The 18,107-nt window shown below is 36.4% G+C and overlaps 2 protein-coding genes across 4 annotated transcripts in view; both read right to left on the bottom strand.

Moving 5' to 3' along the window:
* The window catches only part of LOC120726498 (C-type lectin domain family 4 member E-like), a 68,324-nt gene that overhangs the window by 1,739 nt on the left and 48,478 nt on the right, over positions 1-18,107 (bottom strand). The window contains exons 1-6 of one of the 3 annotated variants that reach the window (XM_040020114.1): positions 16,665-17,701; positions 16,073-16,147; positions 1,462-1,508; positions 1,295-1,369; positions 985-1,095; positions 274-351 (exon numbers count right to left, since the gene is read on the bottom strand). The exons of the other annotated variants lie outside the window; for them this stretch is intronic. Of the exons in view, the coding sequence (XP_039876048.1) occupies positions 274-351; positions 985-1,095; positions 1,295-1,325 (220 nt within the window). The 5' untranslated portion in view covers positions 1,326-1,369; positions 1,462-1,508; positions 16,073-16,147; positions 16,665-17,701. Of the gene's footprint in view, positions 1-273; positions 352-984; positions 1,096-1,294; positions 1,370-1,461; positions 1,509-16,072; positions 16,148-16,664; positions 17,702-18,107 lie in introns of those variants that run through there. 3 annotated transcript variants of the gene reach the window in all.
* Positions 11,402-14,205, bottom strand: LOC120726505 (CD209 antigen-like protein A). Its single transcript, XM_040020133.1, has 6 exons — positions 14,019-14,205; positions 13,502-13,612; positions 12,438-12,515; positions 12,072-12,223; positions 11,848-11,972; positions 11,402-11,649 (listed from the first exon to the last, which is right to left on the bottom strand). The coding sequence occupies exons 1-6, from the start codon at positions 14,047-14,049 to the stop codon at positions 11,490-11,492; spliced, it is 657 nt and encodes a 218-aa protein (XP_039876067.1). The 5' UTR covers positions 14,050-14,205; the 3' UTR covers positions 11,402-11,489.

Here is an 18,107-nt window from a genome sequence, read left to right as displayed (position 1 = left end):
AAACACAAACCCCACAAAACAAAACAAGTTGAAAACCAAACAAATTAAAAACAATAAAATTAAAAATAAATTAACAGTTATTCATCTGGATCAATCATAAGTATGGAACTATTTAAAGTCTTAAAATGCTGGGGAAAAAAACTCAGTAAGCAAAGTTTAATAATAATAATAACAACAACAATAATAATAATATCTGTGTGTTCTGTGATTAAATTCCAGAGGTCACAAACAAACAAAGGTTTAGTACAATAAGCAGGAGTCTCATATTCTTACCTGCGACAACAGTTTTTACAGTTACCTGCTTTAGCTCAAGGTTTCTGAGCATTTCCGTGGTTTTCAAAAGCTCAAACACTTATGAAAAAATAAAAATAAGATAAGAAAAAAATAAAAATCATACAGTAATATTTTTTAAAACATTTTTCAGATATGTTACTCTTTGTAAAGTATAAAGACCTTAAACATATAAATTATGCCAAAAACAATGTGTTAAGAAACATCTGTTCACCAAAGAGTAAAACACATTTATGTTTATGGTTGTGTCCAGCATCCAATTAATGAAACATGTCATAACTCAAGTTATCATGCTGTAAGTTTATGACAGTTTTATTAACCTTGATAAATCAATAACAGACTGTAATAAACTGACTATGTGTTGCATAAGACAGCGCTAGAAGCAAGGACTTGACGCTCATTGCCATAGCAAAGAGGTGATAATACAGTAAAAATAAAAAATACAGTATATCCTAAAATAAAATGTATTTTCTTAAATCTTAAATTTATTAATGAAAATGCTGGACAAATTTGTCTTGAAAGCTATTAGAAGTTTTAAATAAAAGTATTTCATTTGATGCAGATGAATTAAAAAGTCATACGTTACATTTTTTTTATGCATAATTTTATAGTAAACATTCTGATTGTCATTTATTTTACGATAAATCAGAAAGTTATTTATGTAAAGCTACACAAATAAAACTACAAACTCACAGAGATAAGTTACCACGAGAGCCGATACCAGGAGAACAGAGACAACCAGCACGGCCACTCTGAGCTTTAACGCATTGTTTGATTTTTCACGTTGACAGTGAAGAGCTTCACCTGATTTAGAGGAGACAGAAAGTGAACACACAAGTACATAAACATTTAATAAATAGTTCTAACTCTAATGCATCTGAGCGAAGATGTAAAGATATGTCACTGCTATGACATATCTTTACATTCTATGAGAACAGCATTGTTCATAAAAAGTGTAGATTTTCTCTTCCCTGTTGATTTACCACCACATTAATGTTCTTACCTTCTATGTATTTCTGCGGACAGCTCGTCATGCTGAGGCTTCAAGCTCCCGACTTCAGAGTTAGTCCACCTGCGTCTGAATCACAATAACAAAACAGCAAACTGGTGCTAATTATTTTAACCAATTCCTTCAATATGTGCATCAAGCTTCACCTCTGCGACCCTCACCTCAGGCTTTTCAAAGAGAAGTGAAACACAACACCTTTCACAGCTCTCTGTTAAAAAAGCAACAACTTCCTGATGACTTTAAAGGATGGGGAGGAGAGCCTATCTACAGCGCAGCTCATCTATTATTAGATTCAAACAGATACTAGAGCAGAAAAAAATATTAGTGCCAGAGAAGCTTCTCAAGCAGCAGTTAAAAAACCTGCTCAACAGTAATGAGCTGTGCGAAAACTCATTTCAAACATGACAAATATGATCATTAACACATCAATAGTTGTGATTATTTACCTTAAACATTAAAATGTAATAAAGTGTTTCATCTGATCAATCTAGTTACATTGTATCAGTGTTATTCGTGCATCTTTATGTGAAATGTTTCTATAAAGACAGAAAAAAAACAAAGCAAAGCTGTTGGTCAGTCTTGACTAACTCTGTAAAATCACTGTTGGTTCTCATCAACTTTGTTACCTGTGATCTCATCATTAACCCCTGATGGTTTCATTTAATTTCACTTGAAAATATATAAAGTGGAACAGGAGAGTAGTTTCTGTATGTTTAACAATAAGAGTAAATTTTATGGCAGAAACATGTTTCTGTCTTGCTTGCTAAACATTTAATTTATTTCTAACACAGTGCAGCTTTGTGCAGCTACAAGAATGTCAAATGTTTTTGTCAATTACAGTTTCTCTCACTGTTTTCTCACAGCAGTGTCTCACAACGCCGAATGCGAGAAGCAGAGCCACAGGAAACAAGACATTTTGTAATAAGTGACCACACATTAAAATATAGAATAGAATAGAATAGAATAGAATAGAATAGAATAGCCTTTATTGTCATTGTACAGAGTACAACGAAATTGGAGTGCCACTCCCTTGGTGCAAGTTTCAATAATAAATATAAATGTAAAATATAAAAAGTACAAAAAAAAAAACAATCGTAAGTACTCAAACAATAGTATGTACAATATATACAGGATAGCAGCATTAATATAATGACAGTATGAATAGCAGCATAATATAATGACAGTGACCGTATGGAATAGGTTCAATTGGTTTTGTGCTTATTTACTAAGGTGATAGCTCTGGGAAAGAAGCTATCCCTGAATCTGTTTGTCCTGGTTTTATGTGACCTGTACCGTCGGCCTGACGGTAATGTATCGGTAAAATATCACCTAATAGTGATGACAGTTGGTTCCTTCTTTTCTTCCAACTTTTTTCTTTCTTGTTTTAAGTGTTATCATACATACTGATGTGTCTCAAGTTTTGTGCACAGATGTTGTTTTATTCCTGCGTTGATTTAGCACCACACTGATATATCAGACCTTATATGTAGCTCTGTGGATGGTTCATCATCTTTTTGTGGTATTTATAGCTCTTTCATAAAACTTCATAAAATGTGGCACACACACACACACACACACACACACACACACACACACATCCAATACAGCCTCGCTTACTCTCTCTTATGTGCAGTATTACTGTGTGCAATTGATCTGTGTATATTTTTACAATACAGATGTCCGTATTTATATTCCTAGATTTTGTACTGTACGTTCTTTAGAGTGTACATTTGAACATTTTATTTTTACACTGTCTGTGATATCATATTTTTATGCTATTTTTTTGTTCTGACTTTGTACTTTCCACTTTCTGCCGTGACCAAGCAAATTTCCCTTATCTTATCATATCTTATCTTTGTGAAAGACAGATGAACATCGAGACTCACTTTAAATGTCTCTTTAGGATTTTCAGAAAAACATTTGTGAATTATTTTTTTCACTGTTTTCTAGTGAAACAATTTCCCATTAAGTTTTATAAGGTGAGGATTAGATGTTATCTGCACCCCGTGCTTCAATAACAGTTTTATTTTTCTTTAATTTAAAACTATGAAACTTTATATTTTTGGTATCATCGAGGTCACTTAAGTTTTGCTCTATGGTGTTTCAAATATTATGATATATTGATATATATGTGCATTTTTTTTGCTAGTGTGATTTAATGGAGTCAACATTTCAGATCTTGATTTGCTTAAATAATGTGTGCCATCTGTTTATCTGTTTCTAGGGATTTTAATAATGTGCATTTATCTCTTAAAAACATTTTATTGATGGATATTTTTATATTATTTTAAATACACTAAAGCTTAACTTCAATAGACTCAAGGCTGGTAAAAAGTACATTGTTCACTATAATTTCTCAAACTGCACACTTACAGTTTAGAGTAATCGCCATGACTTTTTTGGCAGTTGTTTTTTATTGTTCACAATTGTTTTATTGGTTACAATTATTTTAATACATTTTAGTTTTTATTTTATATTTTTACTAAAAACTTTTTGAATGGAAGCTTTGCATCTTTGAGCCACTAGCTTTGTAAAAGTATCCTCCCTGTGTTCTCTGCTCAGCTTATTTTACAGTTTTTTATGAGAGAGAGCGACTGAGATCAGATTTGGGGAATTTGGAGGCCAAGTCAACACCTCAAAGTCGTTATTGTGCTCCTCAAGCCATTACTGAAGTATTTTTGCTTTGTGGCAGGGCCCATTATCTTGCAGAAGGAGGCCACAGCTATCAGAGAATATGGTGTTGCACAGGTACCAGACGCACATGCACCTGGCCATCCATTTAACAGCAAATGACAGACCACCTTCTTCTAATACTTCTAATGCACAAACCATTTGTTTGTGCTTTTGGCAATAGGAGGGGTCCGCTTAGGGACACTGACTAGTTGTTGCAATGCAGCCCCGTACACAGCAAACTACAATGCACTGTTCCTCCTTTATGGAAAATCAGATAGCTGCGGAAACCATAGCTAAATTAAGCAAACAGGAAACAACAACAAAGTTCACAAGAGAAACCACACGTTGAAGTGTTAGCGCCTCCTTTTCTTGTTTGTTTCTTCTTTGTTGAACCAAATATAACCAAATACACTGATATGTTAAAGGACTGAATATGTACGATAGTTTGGTCTTAATTTATGTGCAGATAATATTATTTTATCCTTGCATACTTTTTTAACCTATAAATATCAGTTTTGTTTTTCAGAAATGGCTCTTTATCACCACATGAATGTTCTTACCTTTTACCTCTGTGAACAGCTTGCCACACCCAAGCATCAACATTCTGACTTCAGTTTGTCCTTCTGTTTCTGCAACAGAAAAAAAAGTTCTTTATTATTTATTTACATTTAATGCTTCGACACCCAGTAGAAAAACATCTCTTTGGTTTGTGCTACCTGCAGGTATCGCCTCGAGTCTGAACACTCACTATAAAATCTTGCTCTTCTCTTAATTATTTTCAGAAAAAAATGAAAGCTGCTTATTAAGCTCAGCAAATAAGCTCAGCATATTTTATAGTTTGAACTGACTTTCATATACAGATGATGTCCAATCACTGCTGGTTTCTCACAAATAATTTTAGGAGCTACTTGCAGGATCTATCGAACTAACACATTGTGGCTGGAGCATATCAAACTTTTTGTCAGTCCTGTCTTTACATTAAAATTAATTTATGTATCTATAAGTCTGTTCCTTTTTGTAATCATCTGAAGATACAAAAAATTAAACGTAAAATTTAATTTGTCATAAAATGCAGGACAATTAGATCCAGATGCAGTTTGCAGTGACAGACTGGAGGTTAACCCTTTAAGACCTAGAACCAAGTCCGCCAGAGCTTATATTATATTTTTACATGCTGTGGAGCCATTTTTGGGAGCATTTCAAGTTGCTATACATCAATACAACCATTATAGCCCAAATTTTAATAATATGTCTGCATTAAGTGCATAGTAATTCCATACATTGCAAAAAAGTGCAATAAACTACAAAAAAAAATTAAAATCGTTTTTGTTTTTTTAACATATATTTCTAGTTAGAGAAATTTAAGAGGCGTATCCCTCAAAACTGTAAATACAAAAAAGTTACACAAAATAGTTTCCCACCACAGGAAATTTATTTTAAGTGTCTTCATAGTTTTATTTTTGAAATACGCCAATTTTTATATACTGCAGGAAAAACGAAAATAAATATTATAATGCAAATTTGCAAAAAAACAGCATATGCATCAAAATAAACTATTTCCAGCAGTGCAATATGAGTCCTAAGCATCCCAGAAACGACACAGAAAGTCAGAAAGTCAAACATAACTTTTAAAAACACCAGTATAGGCTCATAAGTTAAAAATTATTGCGCTAGCTTACGTGGTTGCAGAGCTACTGGGATTTAAAAAATAGTTACGCAAAACAGAGTGTGCCCGCTCCTACCGGCTTTAAAGGGTTAACCAAAAACGTGCTTTTATTGTGGATGACAACGTTCAGAACACAAACTTAACAAAATTCAAAAAAGCACTGGATAAAAAAAAGACACCAACACAGTAACATGCAACAAACAAATGCAAAATTACACAAGGTAATGAGGGAAGTGGAAACAGGAGGGAAACTAAACACAGCTGAACACAATAAAGGTGAACAGACAGGAAATCAGACCTCAATCAGGATTTTGTTCTTAAGTATTTTTATTCATCTTTAGGCATGAAAAAAAAAGAAAAAGATTTTTGAACTTTATTTTTTAAAAAACTTTTCAAAAGTGTATTTTTTTTACATGTCCACTTAGATGGATAACATCACCTTTGGAGTGGGTGGCAGGGTATGGAGTGACACATCAGTGTCCAATGTAGTGGTGTGTGCAAGTATACCATCAATACTGACACAAATACAAGAAAACAGCCTTTGAATAGCTGTTCACTGTAGTGACCACTATGCGTAATAAGTGATAATCAATCATTCAGCAAGTTCAATTCAGACCTTGGAAAAGTGTCACACAAAAACGTTTGAGTTTGGAGTTTAACTAGAGACAAAATGTTTGATACTGTATTGTATTAACCAAAAACATTTGAGCAGGCTGTGGCTGCATGCAGGAAAACAGCGTGAAGTCCGATATTTGAGAAAACAAACATCTGTCTTGTAGGTTTTCTTCATTTTTTTTCCAGTTAAACTTAATCAGAACACTGAAACTATAAGTTGGCCATGATGTTTGCACACAGTACCAAGTTATTTTACTGTAAACATTCTCTTCCTCTTATTTATGGTAAATCAGATAGTTGTGTCAAATGCTGCTGCATTAACAAAACAGGAAACCTGACACACTGTGTATCAGAAAACAACATGGTTGACTGAGCTAACCACACGTTAAGTTATCACATAATCTTAAATATGCACAGAAAGAGGTAGCCCCTCCTTTCTTTTGTGTTTCATCTTTGTTGGACTAAATTTGATCAGATAGAGAACATTTTAAACTCATATGGCAAAACACTGATTGCAAAATAACTTCCTGTTGACTTTGAAAGGTTGGGAGTTCAGCTTGAATAACAACTTTGATTTCCTTTGTTTTCAGCATCACTGAGGTCATTTAAGACCTTGATGATGCTGACTTGCTGCACCCATCTGTTCCATCTCTGTCTGTCTGTTTGCTTTTTAAAAAATTCACTGATGTACATTTGTGTTTTAAAACAAATATTATCGTATTATATAATATTTGTTTTATTAAATATCATAATATTTGAAACACCATAGAGAAGTAAACACACATAAATGCACAATTTTAGAGCTAGAGTTTAGAGTTTTTGTAGTAGAATTTTTAGACACACACAAAAACACACACTCACACACTCAAACATTACGTTACTTTTAACTGTTAGCTTTAATGTTGTGTTTATACTACGGTGCAAAGTCACTGACAGTTATTGTTTTATAGAAAGAATGCAGTACCATAAGTGAGTTCTGTTGTGCTGTTATTGACCCTTGAAGCACATTGTAGCACGAGCAAGTGTTTTAATAAAGAGCTCCCCCTACCAGCTTAGGGTTGAACACCAAGCTCCCAACTCTGTGGAGCTTCTTTGCTAATGTTCCTCTACATGCCACTATATCTATCTATCTATCTATCTATCTATCTAAACAGATGAAATAGTAACTGTAAAAGTTGGTAACTTCAACTCTGGAAATGAATACACTATGAGCCATTAAAAACACAACAATATTTTTGTATATATTTGATAAGATTTAATGGAGTATGGAAGACACACACACACTGCAGGCATCAGAGGTTTGGAGTTTCACAGTTTGACTTCCTTTAACATCAGTAGTGTGCGTGTCTAGTTTTGACTGCTAGGAGTGCCTGGACCCTGTGTGGCCTTGAGGTCACCACTTTGTTGATCCTCTAAGGCAGGGGTGTCAAACTCCAGGCCTCGAGGGCCGGCGTCCTGCAGGTTTTACATCTCACCCAAAGTCAACACACCTGAATCAAATGATTAGTTCATTAAAAGGCTTCTGGAGAACTTCAAGACATGTTGAGGAGGTAATTTAGCCGTTTAAATCAGCTGTCTTGGATCAAGGACACATCTAAAACCTGCAGGACACTGGCCCTCTAGGCCTGGAGTTCGACACCTGTGCTCTAAGGAATCTGATCCCACATGGCAGATACTGTATGTTATTGCATATGGTGAATACTGGGTGGGTGATCATACTGGCCAATGTGCAAAACCAGAATGTCCTGAAGGTGCACTATAGTATTCATTTTAGGCGAGTAAGGAGGCTGGTCTAATGGCCCGTTATTGTTTAGACAGTTGTAGGGCCATGGGAAGTTAACTAAAATACTGTTCCCGTGTATTTTCACATGTCTTATTTAATATTTGTTAGGTAAATTTTCACAGTCTTTAAACCTTGTGTTCAGTGGTGAGCCATAAATCTACAACTACCTTCTCTTTTCTGCAGATTATGTCAGTTCTTCTCAAATGTCACAAAGAAAGCAAAATATTATATCTCACAGATATCATATCATCAATCTACAACTATCTGAAAGATTTTTCAAACATTCTTGAACATTTGAATAAAATGTCTTCTTGGGGAAAAAAAAGTGCCAGTACTATGGGAAGTTTGCTACTTGCAGAGAGTGCAAGGGAACATGTTCTGTGACTGTTTGCTGAGGGTTGACTGAATGTTCAATCAACCCCCATCAAAAAATAAAATAAAATAAATAAATAATGAAAATAATAAAATAAAATAAATAGTGGCATAGCTTATGTATCTATTAATTTCTCTTAGTAGTACACCCTTTTTTGTTTCAGCCTAACGCAACAAAAGGGGGATGGCACCACCTAGTGGCGCTATTCTGCAACTGTAATTGACAAGGAGGCATACAACTACGTCTTCTGTGATGTTATGTCAAAAACTGCATGTTCAACTGTTTAATACGACTTTTTAAGGCAGAATGAGATGGTGGGTCACTGTGGTGTCCAGTCTGGCCTCAGTCCAACACAAGAGACAAGAAGAGACCAATCTTTTCTTTTATATATTCTGTGATCATGACCTCCTGTCTTTCATAGTGAATGATTGGAAGTCAGTGGAAAAAATGGAAGTCAAATTGGAAAGATTGAAAGTCAGCCACCTCCTCTTCCTGTGTCTCCACTGCTCTTCCAGTGTACTCTCCTTCTTATTTGAGAAGGAAACGGCGCTTCCTCACCTCTACCAGAATCCGTGGCTCCATCTGTGGCCCATTCTGGAGCATCAGAATACTGCTCTGGGGTAAGTGACAACAACTTTTCTCCTTATTATCTCCCCAAGCTGGAGAAAATGAAAAGAAAGACTGTTGATGTTTCCCAGCCTGCTAACCCAGAAACTCTCAAGTCTTAAGGTCATTACATTTGCTTTGCTTGACTCACTTACAAAGACTGCTTATTATGTTCCCAAGCTCTCCACTTCTGAGGCTGTTGGAAGTGCTGCTAACCTGGTTCTGCCAGAGACTGAAACTATGTAATGGCCTACACAGAGACTTAGTTTGAGGCTCCAGCCAACCCCCGGCACTCTGAGGGCCGTGGACCAGTGCGGCCTCCTGCATCAACTGGGGGCTCAGCCGTGCCACCCCAGCCTCCTGTGTCAGCTTGTTTCCCGGTGCCTGCTGAGTTCTCAACGCTGCCACCTGCTGTGGGCTCCACACTGCCAGCGTCTTTGTTCGAGACTATGCCTGCTCTCTTGTGCTGAGAATCAGCCACCACCAGAGCCTGCTGTGTGCCCTGCGCAGCCCCACCCTGAGCCAGATTTTAGTGGGACCATATTTTTGGTCTTTTAGTACCAAACAGAATTGAAATCAATTAATCAGTGCACACTCTTGTACATGTGCATTCGAATGTGCACGTGAAACTGGTCGCATGACACCCAATGCACACAATCACCACTCTGGTTCTTCTCATCAGTGCAGGTGAAACCTTAACTTTCCATGACTGGGGAGGATGGGGTAAAAAAACCTCTCAGTGGTAGCACGGTGCATTTAAACATGCCTAAATCATTTTCAGCACTTTCAAAATTTTTGTACATACATAAATCTGTATATCTGCTGTGTATATACACACATGGAAAAAATGGGCCCTTTAAAACTTGACTTTTAATTCCTACAATAAAACCCATCACCCATGCTGAGAACCTGTTTCATGTGTTAACTTCTAGGCTGGAAATTGTAATCCACTATTATCAAGTTCTTCTAAAAGCTCACTGAAAAGCCTTCATTTGATCCAGAATTGTAGTGAGAGTACTGATGAAGTAGAAAAATGTGCTTTATTTTCCATATTAGCTTAATTTCTTTCCCTTGGACTCTACAGACAGAGGACTCTGCCAGTAGTCCTTGGTTAAATCCAGAGTTGTGAAAAAAATAGCAGTGCCTAACTGGTCAATGAGCTTATTGGCCCGGGGAATGGGATAAGCATCAAATCTCATTTACCTTGCGGTAGTAGACATAGAAATGTATAGACCCATTTTTCTTCATCACAAGAACTATGGGGCTACACCACACCCTGTGTAACTCTTTTATTACCCCCATTTTCAGCATTTTAGCCAATTCTCTCTGAACAGTTTTCTCTCTGAACAATTTCCCACAGGCACAGCCCTACAGACCCTACAGTTTAGACCAGGGGTCTCCATCTCCAGTCCTTGAGAGCTATTGTCCTGCAGCTGCCATCAAGTTTGGCAAAGGCCTGGTAACAAGCCATTCATGTGATTCAGGTGTATTGAAACAAGGATGCATCCAAAAGCTGCAGGACAGTAGCTCTCTTGAACTGGAGTTGGAGACCCCTGGTCTAGACCCTCTGTTGTACAGCCGCTGCTGACATTCTTGGGCCTGCAGCAAATTTTATTGTGACAACATCCCCAAAGTGTGTAGCTTTGCTCTCAGGTCCACAAGGCATTGAGTCTCATTTTTTGCTGAGCTTAGACCTTCCTCCCAGGTTTCTTTAATTCGGTCCTACAACCCTTGCTGCTTCTGGCCAAACATTAACTCAAAGGGAGAAAATCCCATGGAGGCCTGGGGAACCTCCCGCATTGCAAACAACAGAGGGTCTAACCAGCCATCCCAATTGTGTTTGTCCTCGTGAATGAATTTATGAATCATGGACTTTAAATTCTGATTCAGCTGCTCCAACAGCCCATGCTCTGTGGTCTTCTGCCCGCTTTACCATGATATCCAGGCCAGATGGTGGCAGTGGACCCATTCCGGTGTCTGCCAGGAGCCCTTCCACAAGCACTGCCATATCCAGCAGACGAGCTTCTCACTCTGTGGGACCGGGCTGCAGCCACCTGGCCACTGTGTTGTGCAGCTGCCTGGTGTAGGCAAAGGGCAGATCCTCTGACCCCATCTAATCTCCCTGGAAATTGTGGCAGTGGTCCGCTGGGGACACCCCCAGCCGTCTTAAACACCGGCCCTTGCTGTTGCCGGGAGGTTGAAGGCCACCACCATGAAACCAACCAATTTACATTAACTCAACCAATTCTGCATAAAAGAGTGGTCAAATATCAAACCACAATTATGACAGAAGGCTGGTGATGTTGCTCTTTTAGCACATAATACATGAATAAGAAAATCAGACACAGAATAATTATTAAAATGTATTTCATTATAAACAGTGTATATAGTATTTTTTTCATTAAACATTTCTGGATGTCTTTAAATGTTTGCAGCATATCGTCTGCTCATACTGTTGTTCCTGAACTGAAATTTAACCACACAGAATCAAAGCCGGTTTCTCACAAATACTTCTTTGTGGTACTTTGCAGGAATTATCAAACCAATACATTGGCCCCATCCCCACACAGTCGTCTCCATCGGGATCTTCTCCACTCAAATCATCTGCCTCTTGATCCTTCCAAAATGTCAACCTAAGGGATGAAGAACAAAAAGAGCAGTCACAGTAAAACGGGGTCACCCAAATGTCGCTAATAGATTGTCTGATTGTTGGATATCTTAGTGTCTTTTCCTTACACTATAAAGCACCTTTAAGGTGACTGTTATTGTGAATATCTATCTATCTATATGAAATGTAATATATAATAGAATGTAATTGGATTGAATCAAACCTTTCGTTCAGTGGTGAGCCGTCCACCCACAACCATTTGCCCTCTTTTGCTGAGCCTGTCAGGCCGATCCAGAAAAGGTCGTCGTATCCCGCCGTTTTTTGTTGAACATTTTTCCCCAAGAAACTCTAAATGGAAAAAAATGATTCAATTATTTTGTAAAACTTTCTGTTCTGGGATGATGAAACATGAGGGTGAGAACATGAACCTGCAGCAGTGTTTAATACCTGCTCCTCACTGCTGTCTATCTTAACCAGGCCTCCTCCTTTAGTGCTACATTCAGTTTTGCTCTGATCCCAGGATGATTTTCTTGTGGAGAAATAATAGCACTTTCCTCTGTGTTGCTCCCAGCCATCTTCACATTTGTAATATGGTTCAACTTTGAAGAAATTACATCAAAGACAGGCAGGTGGAAGAAATCATGTTTATGGTTGTAAGTATGAAAATATTTCCTGCTTAGGATGTTGTGAAAAAAAAAAAAAAAAACAATGAGCAAAGTTTAATAATACTAATATTTTGTGTTAGTGATTAAATTCCAGAGGTCACAAACAAACAAAGGTTTAGTACAATAAGCAGGAGTCTCATATTCTTACCTGTGACATCAGCTTTTACAGTTACCTGCTTCAGTTCAAGGTTTCTGAGCATTTCCCTGGTTTTCAAAAGCTCAAACACTTATAAAAAAATACAAAAAGAAAAAATGCAAATCAGTCAGTAACATTTTTGGTTTCATTTGCATTTAAGTTTGCAGAGTCTATAGCCAAGGAGAAGATCTTTGTTACTAGAACTTCTCTTAAGTCAGTAAACTTGTCCCAATTTTGATCACATTTGAGGAGGTTTTGGTAGCATGCAGGTAAAAAATATATCCATATAAACAGAGAGTAGAGTAACATGGCTACTGAACTGAACGCACAGCACAACCATTTAAAAACTGTTTCATGAACTGTATAGTAAAATGATGATTATTTCTAATTAAATATAGTTGTTATATATATGTAGTATACTGAAAAGTCATATATTTAATTTGTTTAAAAACAAATGTCAGATATTCTTCTTCCACTGACGGCAACAGCACGCTAAGACTCATAAAGAAGAATATCTGAGCTGCAGTTTAATTATGATTTTTAATTTATAGGTTACAAATAAAAATAATCAATTACATATATTTAACATATGAATTACAAAAAAACCCATTGTGTTAAAATGCATAGTTCCACCTCAGAGTAAAACACATTTATGAATGACTTTCCCATACATCCAATTTATTAATGATGTTATAACTCAAAATTATGTAATGTTATGGATTTATTAACCTTAAATAAATAAATAATTAACTGTAATAAAGTGCATGTGTTGTTTAAGATAGAAGCAAGGACTTGGTGCTAATTGTTATAGAAAAGCAGGTGATTGTATAGCTCACTCGACTTTAACAGCTAAATTACTGTTAAAATTTATTTTCTTTTCAATTAAAATTCTGGAAAATTTGTCCTGAAGCCTGGATTTTAAAATAAAAGGATTTCATATGATGCAGATTAATTAAAAAGTCATAAGTTAAGTTTTTCTTCACAATTTTATTGTAAACATTCTGATTGTCAATCAATTTACAGTAGATCAGACACTTATTTTAAGTAAAGCTACATGAATAGAACTACAAACTCACAGAGATAAATTACCACGAGAGCCGATACCAGGAGAACACAGACAACCAGCACGGCCACTCTGAGCTTTAACGCATTGTTTGATTTTTCACGTTGACAGTGAAGAGCTTCACCTGATTTAGAGGAGACAGAAAGTGAACACACAAGTACATAAACATTTAATAAATAGTTCTAACTGTAGTGCAGTTGAGGAATGATGTAAAGATATGTGTTTGTGTTTGTCTTGTTTAAAATGATTTTTTTTAAACAGGTGAGAATCAGAGTTGGATTAGACCAATAAGAAACATGACACAGTTTATATTACATAACAATATGGTTGACTTTCTTATTCTTTTTCTTCATAAATGAGGTTTTTCATATTTTCGTATGATAAAACCCAGAAAACAGGCTTAAGATATTTTACCCAAAAGAGTATTGTTTAATTTCAGAACACGTTACGTTGTGTGAAAACAACATTGTTCACAAAAAGAGTGTATATTTCTCCTCCCTGTTGATTTACCACCACATTAATGTTCTTACCTTCTATGTATTTCTGTGGACGGCTCATCATGCTGAAGCTTTAGCTGACTTCAGAGTTAGTCCAACTGTGTCTGAATCACAATAAAAAAACAACAAACTGGTGCTAATCATTTAATCAATTCCTTCAATATCTATAGAAAATTTAGCATCAAGATTCACCTCTGCGACCCTCACCTCAGGCTTTTCAAAGAGAAGTGAAGCACAACACCTTTCACAGCTCTCTGTTGAAAAAAAAAACTTCCTGGTGACTTTAAAGGATGGGGAGGAGGGTCTATCTACAGCGCAGCTCATCTATTTCAAGACAAATTCAAAGAGATACTAGAGCAGAAACAAATTATTTCAGTGCCAACAAAGCTTTTCAAACATCAGTTAAAAAACCTGCTCAACACTAATGAGCTGTACGAAAACTCGTTTCAAGCATGACAAATATGATCATTAACACATCAATAATTATGTTTTTGATAAATCTGGTTAAATTGTATCAGTGGTATTCACCCATCTTTTATTTTTCTATACAGAAAGAAAAAAACTGAAACACAAAACAAAGCTGTTGGTCAGTCTTGACTAACTCTGTAAAATCACTGTTGGTTCTCATCAACTTTGTTACCTGTGATCTCATCATTAACCCCTGATGGTTTCATTTAATTTCACTTGAAAATATATAAAGTGGAACAGGAGAGTAGTTTCTGTATGTTTAACAATAAGAGTACATTTTATGGCTGTTGTTGAAAACATGTTTCTGTCTTTCTTGTTTAGCACTATACACACATTTAATATATTCCTAACATACTGTAGCGTTGTGCAGCTGCAAGGACATTAACCCTTGTGTCATACTAGGGTTGTGTTTTTCAAGTATTACAATTTTTCTCACATTATCGCATAGCAGTTTCTCACAATACCAAATGTGAGAACCACAGCCACAGGAAACAAGACCTTTTATAGATAAAGACCAAATGTGAAAATATCACCTAATCTAACAGGTGGTTCCTCCGTTTTTTTTCTCTCTTCTTTTTTGGGTTAAATATTATCACATTCACTGCTATGTCGAAAAATTGAATGTGGCTTTAAGTTTTTAGGTTGTTTTATTGTTTTATCCCTACATTAATTTAACAACACACTGATATTCATCATGCAGATGTGATATCATGAAAATATTTATTCTGCAAATATTCATGTTTTGAGCTTTAAAAAAAATGGCAGAAAAACATCCTTTTGTGGTATTTTTTGGATATTTCATGAAAGTCTAGTAGACAGTCTCTTTAAAAAAAACATTTATTTAGTAAATAATTTAATAAATAAATGTTTTTACTGTTTTCTAATAAATTAACTTCCTGTTAAATGTAATAGGATGAGGATTTTTCAGTAACAGTTTTATTTTCTTTCATTTAAAACGATGAAACTAATTATTTTCAGTATCACTGAGCTCACCTAAGCTATGCTAGTCCCATATTTAGTTAGTCTGATTTCATAGAAACGAGATCTCAAATGCTGGTTTGCTTAAATAACTTGCTCATCTGTGCTATCTGTGTATCTTTTTGGGGGAGTTTTGAATGTTTTATTAATCTGTGTTTGTCCCTTATTTTTTTTTAAATAGATGTATGTTTTTCATTATTATTATTTTAGACACGCCACATCTTTAATTTCAATAGAGTCAGGGCAGGAAAAAATTATCACAGTGTTCACCATAATTTCTCAAACTGCACATCTGCAGCTCACAGTTGTATCCATGACCTTTCTGGAAGTTTGCATACACAATTTACAAATATTGTTCACAATTATTTTATTATATTTAATTTATTTTTATTAAACAGTTTTGGAAGGAAGGTTTAAATGCACTACTCAACTTATTTTACAGTTTGAACTGACTTTTAGACACATACAGATTTATGATGTCCAATCACTGCTGGTTTACCACAAATACTTCCTTTTTCAGACTTTATAATTTTGCAAAAAGCATTTTTTCCAGACATGGGGTTGAAGTGACTGCTCAAATCTGAATGAAGCTCCCTCTTCTTCAGGTTCCTGTTGATTTATCACCACATTAATGTTCGTACCTTGTATGAAGCTCTGTAGATGGCTCATATTGCAGAAGCTTCAATATCCTGACTCCGAAGGTAATCCAGATGTTTCTGCACCACAAAACATTTATTCTGTAAACATTTATGTTTAAATTACGCTTTGACAAACAGCAGAAAAAAATGTCTTTGCATTATTTAAAAGAGATTCCTCAAAAGTCTTCATCATCACTTCATTTTAAATAGCAGTCTTATTTTTTATTTTATTTAACATTTGCTGCCAAACTGCTGTGAAAGCTCAAGGCATGAGCTCCACTAGACCCCTGAAAATTTGCTGTGGTCTCTGTCACCAAGATGGTAACAACAGCTAAATTGGGAGGCGGAGCCTCCATCCATTGGACTTAATGGTCCAGCACATCCAACAAATGCTTGATTAAATTGAGATCTGGGGAATTCGGAGGCCATGTCCACCTCAAATTCATTTTTGTGCTTTTAAAATCTTTGCTGAACTATTTTGGCTTTATATCAGGGCACATTATCCTGTAGAAAGAAGTCACAGAAGTTTCATTAAAGGGTGTACATGATCTGCAGAGGTGCTTTGGTAGGTGGTTTGTGTCACAGTAACATCCACATGGATGGCGGGAGCCACGGTGTCCCAGTAGATCAAAGCATCACACTGCCTCTGCTGGTTTGCATTCTTCCCATAGTGAATCCTGGTGCCACATGTTCCCCAGGTAAGCGATACACTTGATGTAAAAGAAAATGTGGTTCATCATTCACCTTTTTCCAGTGCTCTGTGGTCCAGTTTTGAAGCTCACATACCCATCGTTGGTGCTTTAAGTGGATAGCGATCAGCATGGGTACCCTGACTGGTCTGTGACTATCCAGATCCAAACAAAACAAACTGCAATGCACTCTGTATTCTGACACCTTAGTATCGGAACCAGCATGCAACCTACAAGAGCTGCAGTTTGGAGATGTAGTCATCTAGCCATCTTGCCCATTTTTCCTGCTTCTAAATGCATGTTGTCATGTGTCAGTTGACCACCTGTCTGGTCATAACATTATGCCTGATCAGTGCACATTCCCTTTAAACATGGACACAACATCCTTCAACATATTTATCCGCCCTTTGACGTATTTATCCTCGTGAGCCAAATGGTCAACTTACTCACACGAAACAAAAACGGAGTATCTTCCTTCCTCCTGGGCACACTGGTCTCTGCATAAAGGTCTCAACAGGAAAAACACAAACAACAAAAACCCTGATCCTCCCACACAGAACCTTAAGTTTTAAAACATGCATTTCCCTGATTGCAAAAAACAAGAGAATATACCCTCATCCCATTCCGTACCAGTTCTAAAGCAGTAGGTATGCCACATTGTCTTAAGAGTTTGGTGGAAGTACTCTAGTGCCTCCTGGCTTTCTGAATGATATTCACTAAAGACTTGATGCTTCACAGCCAGGAGCTTCAGTATCTAATCAAATACTTCAGACATAAAGTCAGTACCTTGGTCTGTTTGAGTAATCTTGGGCAAACCAAAAGTGGGACCAAATGTTTACTATTATATATAGAAAGATTTTTACTGTAATCTATTGTTTTTTTTTCTAGGAAACATGGAATGTGGGATGAATCTTCATACAAGGAGACCACTTAAATGAACAGCTGCAGGATTGTCAATTTTCCCAATGTCATTTGTGCCAATGAATCTTTGACCTAGTTTCATAGAAAGAAATTTCCACACTTTCTGACCCAAACTATTCTGTGAGGCCGGAGACTTCAGCTGATCAGCCAAACTCCAATTCTTCTCAGATGTTTGGAGGCGCTCTGCTTTGGTTTGTCTACAAAAATGGCAGCAACGTCAGACACGATGCTGGATGGAGATACAGCCACTTCTCTTTCTATTACAGGGGATAATGCTGGTTGATAACCCAGAAAGGCCTCAAAGGATGGTAGTCTGGTTGCGGATGAAGTGAGTGTTTTGTGTGCATACTTTATCCATGGGAGCGGTGAACTTCAGGAAGCAGGATTAGTGGAAACAACGCAGCAGAAAGCACCTCAAGTTTTTGATT

This window comes from Simochromis diagramma, unplaced genomic scaffold, assembly GCF_900408965.1.
Source record: "Simochromis diagramma unplaced genomic scaffold, fSimDia1.1 OVJJ01000753.1, whole genome shotgun sequence".
Taxonomy (NCBI): Eukaryota; Metazoa; Chordata; class Actinopteri; order Cichliformes; family Cichlidae; genus Simochromis; species Simochromis diagramma.
This window is presented reverse-complemented; position numbering and strand designations above follow the sequence as displayed.

What these genes read in the sequence shown, in the direction of transcription:
- LOC120726505 (XM_040020133.1), bottom strand. Translation starts at nt 14,049, where the DNA reads ATGATGAGCCGTCCACAGAAATACATAGAAG. An exon ending in TCCACAGAAATACATAGAAG is followed by an intron (nt 13,613 to 14,018) that starts GTAAGAACATTA and finishes CCTCTAAATCAG; the next exon opens with GTGAAGCTCTTCACTGTCAA. An exon ending in TGTAAAAGCTGATGTCACAG is followed by an intron (nt 12,224 to 12,437) that starts GTAAGAATATGA and finishes ATTTCTTCAAAG; the next exon opens with TTGAACCATATTACAAATGT.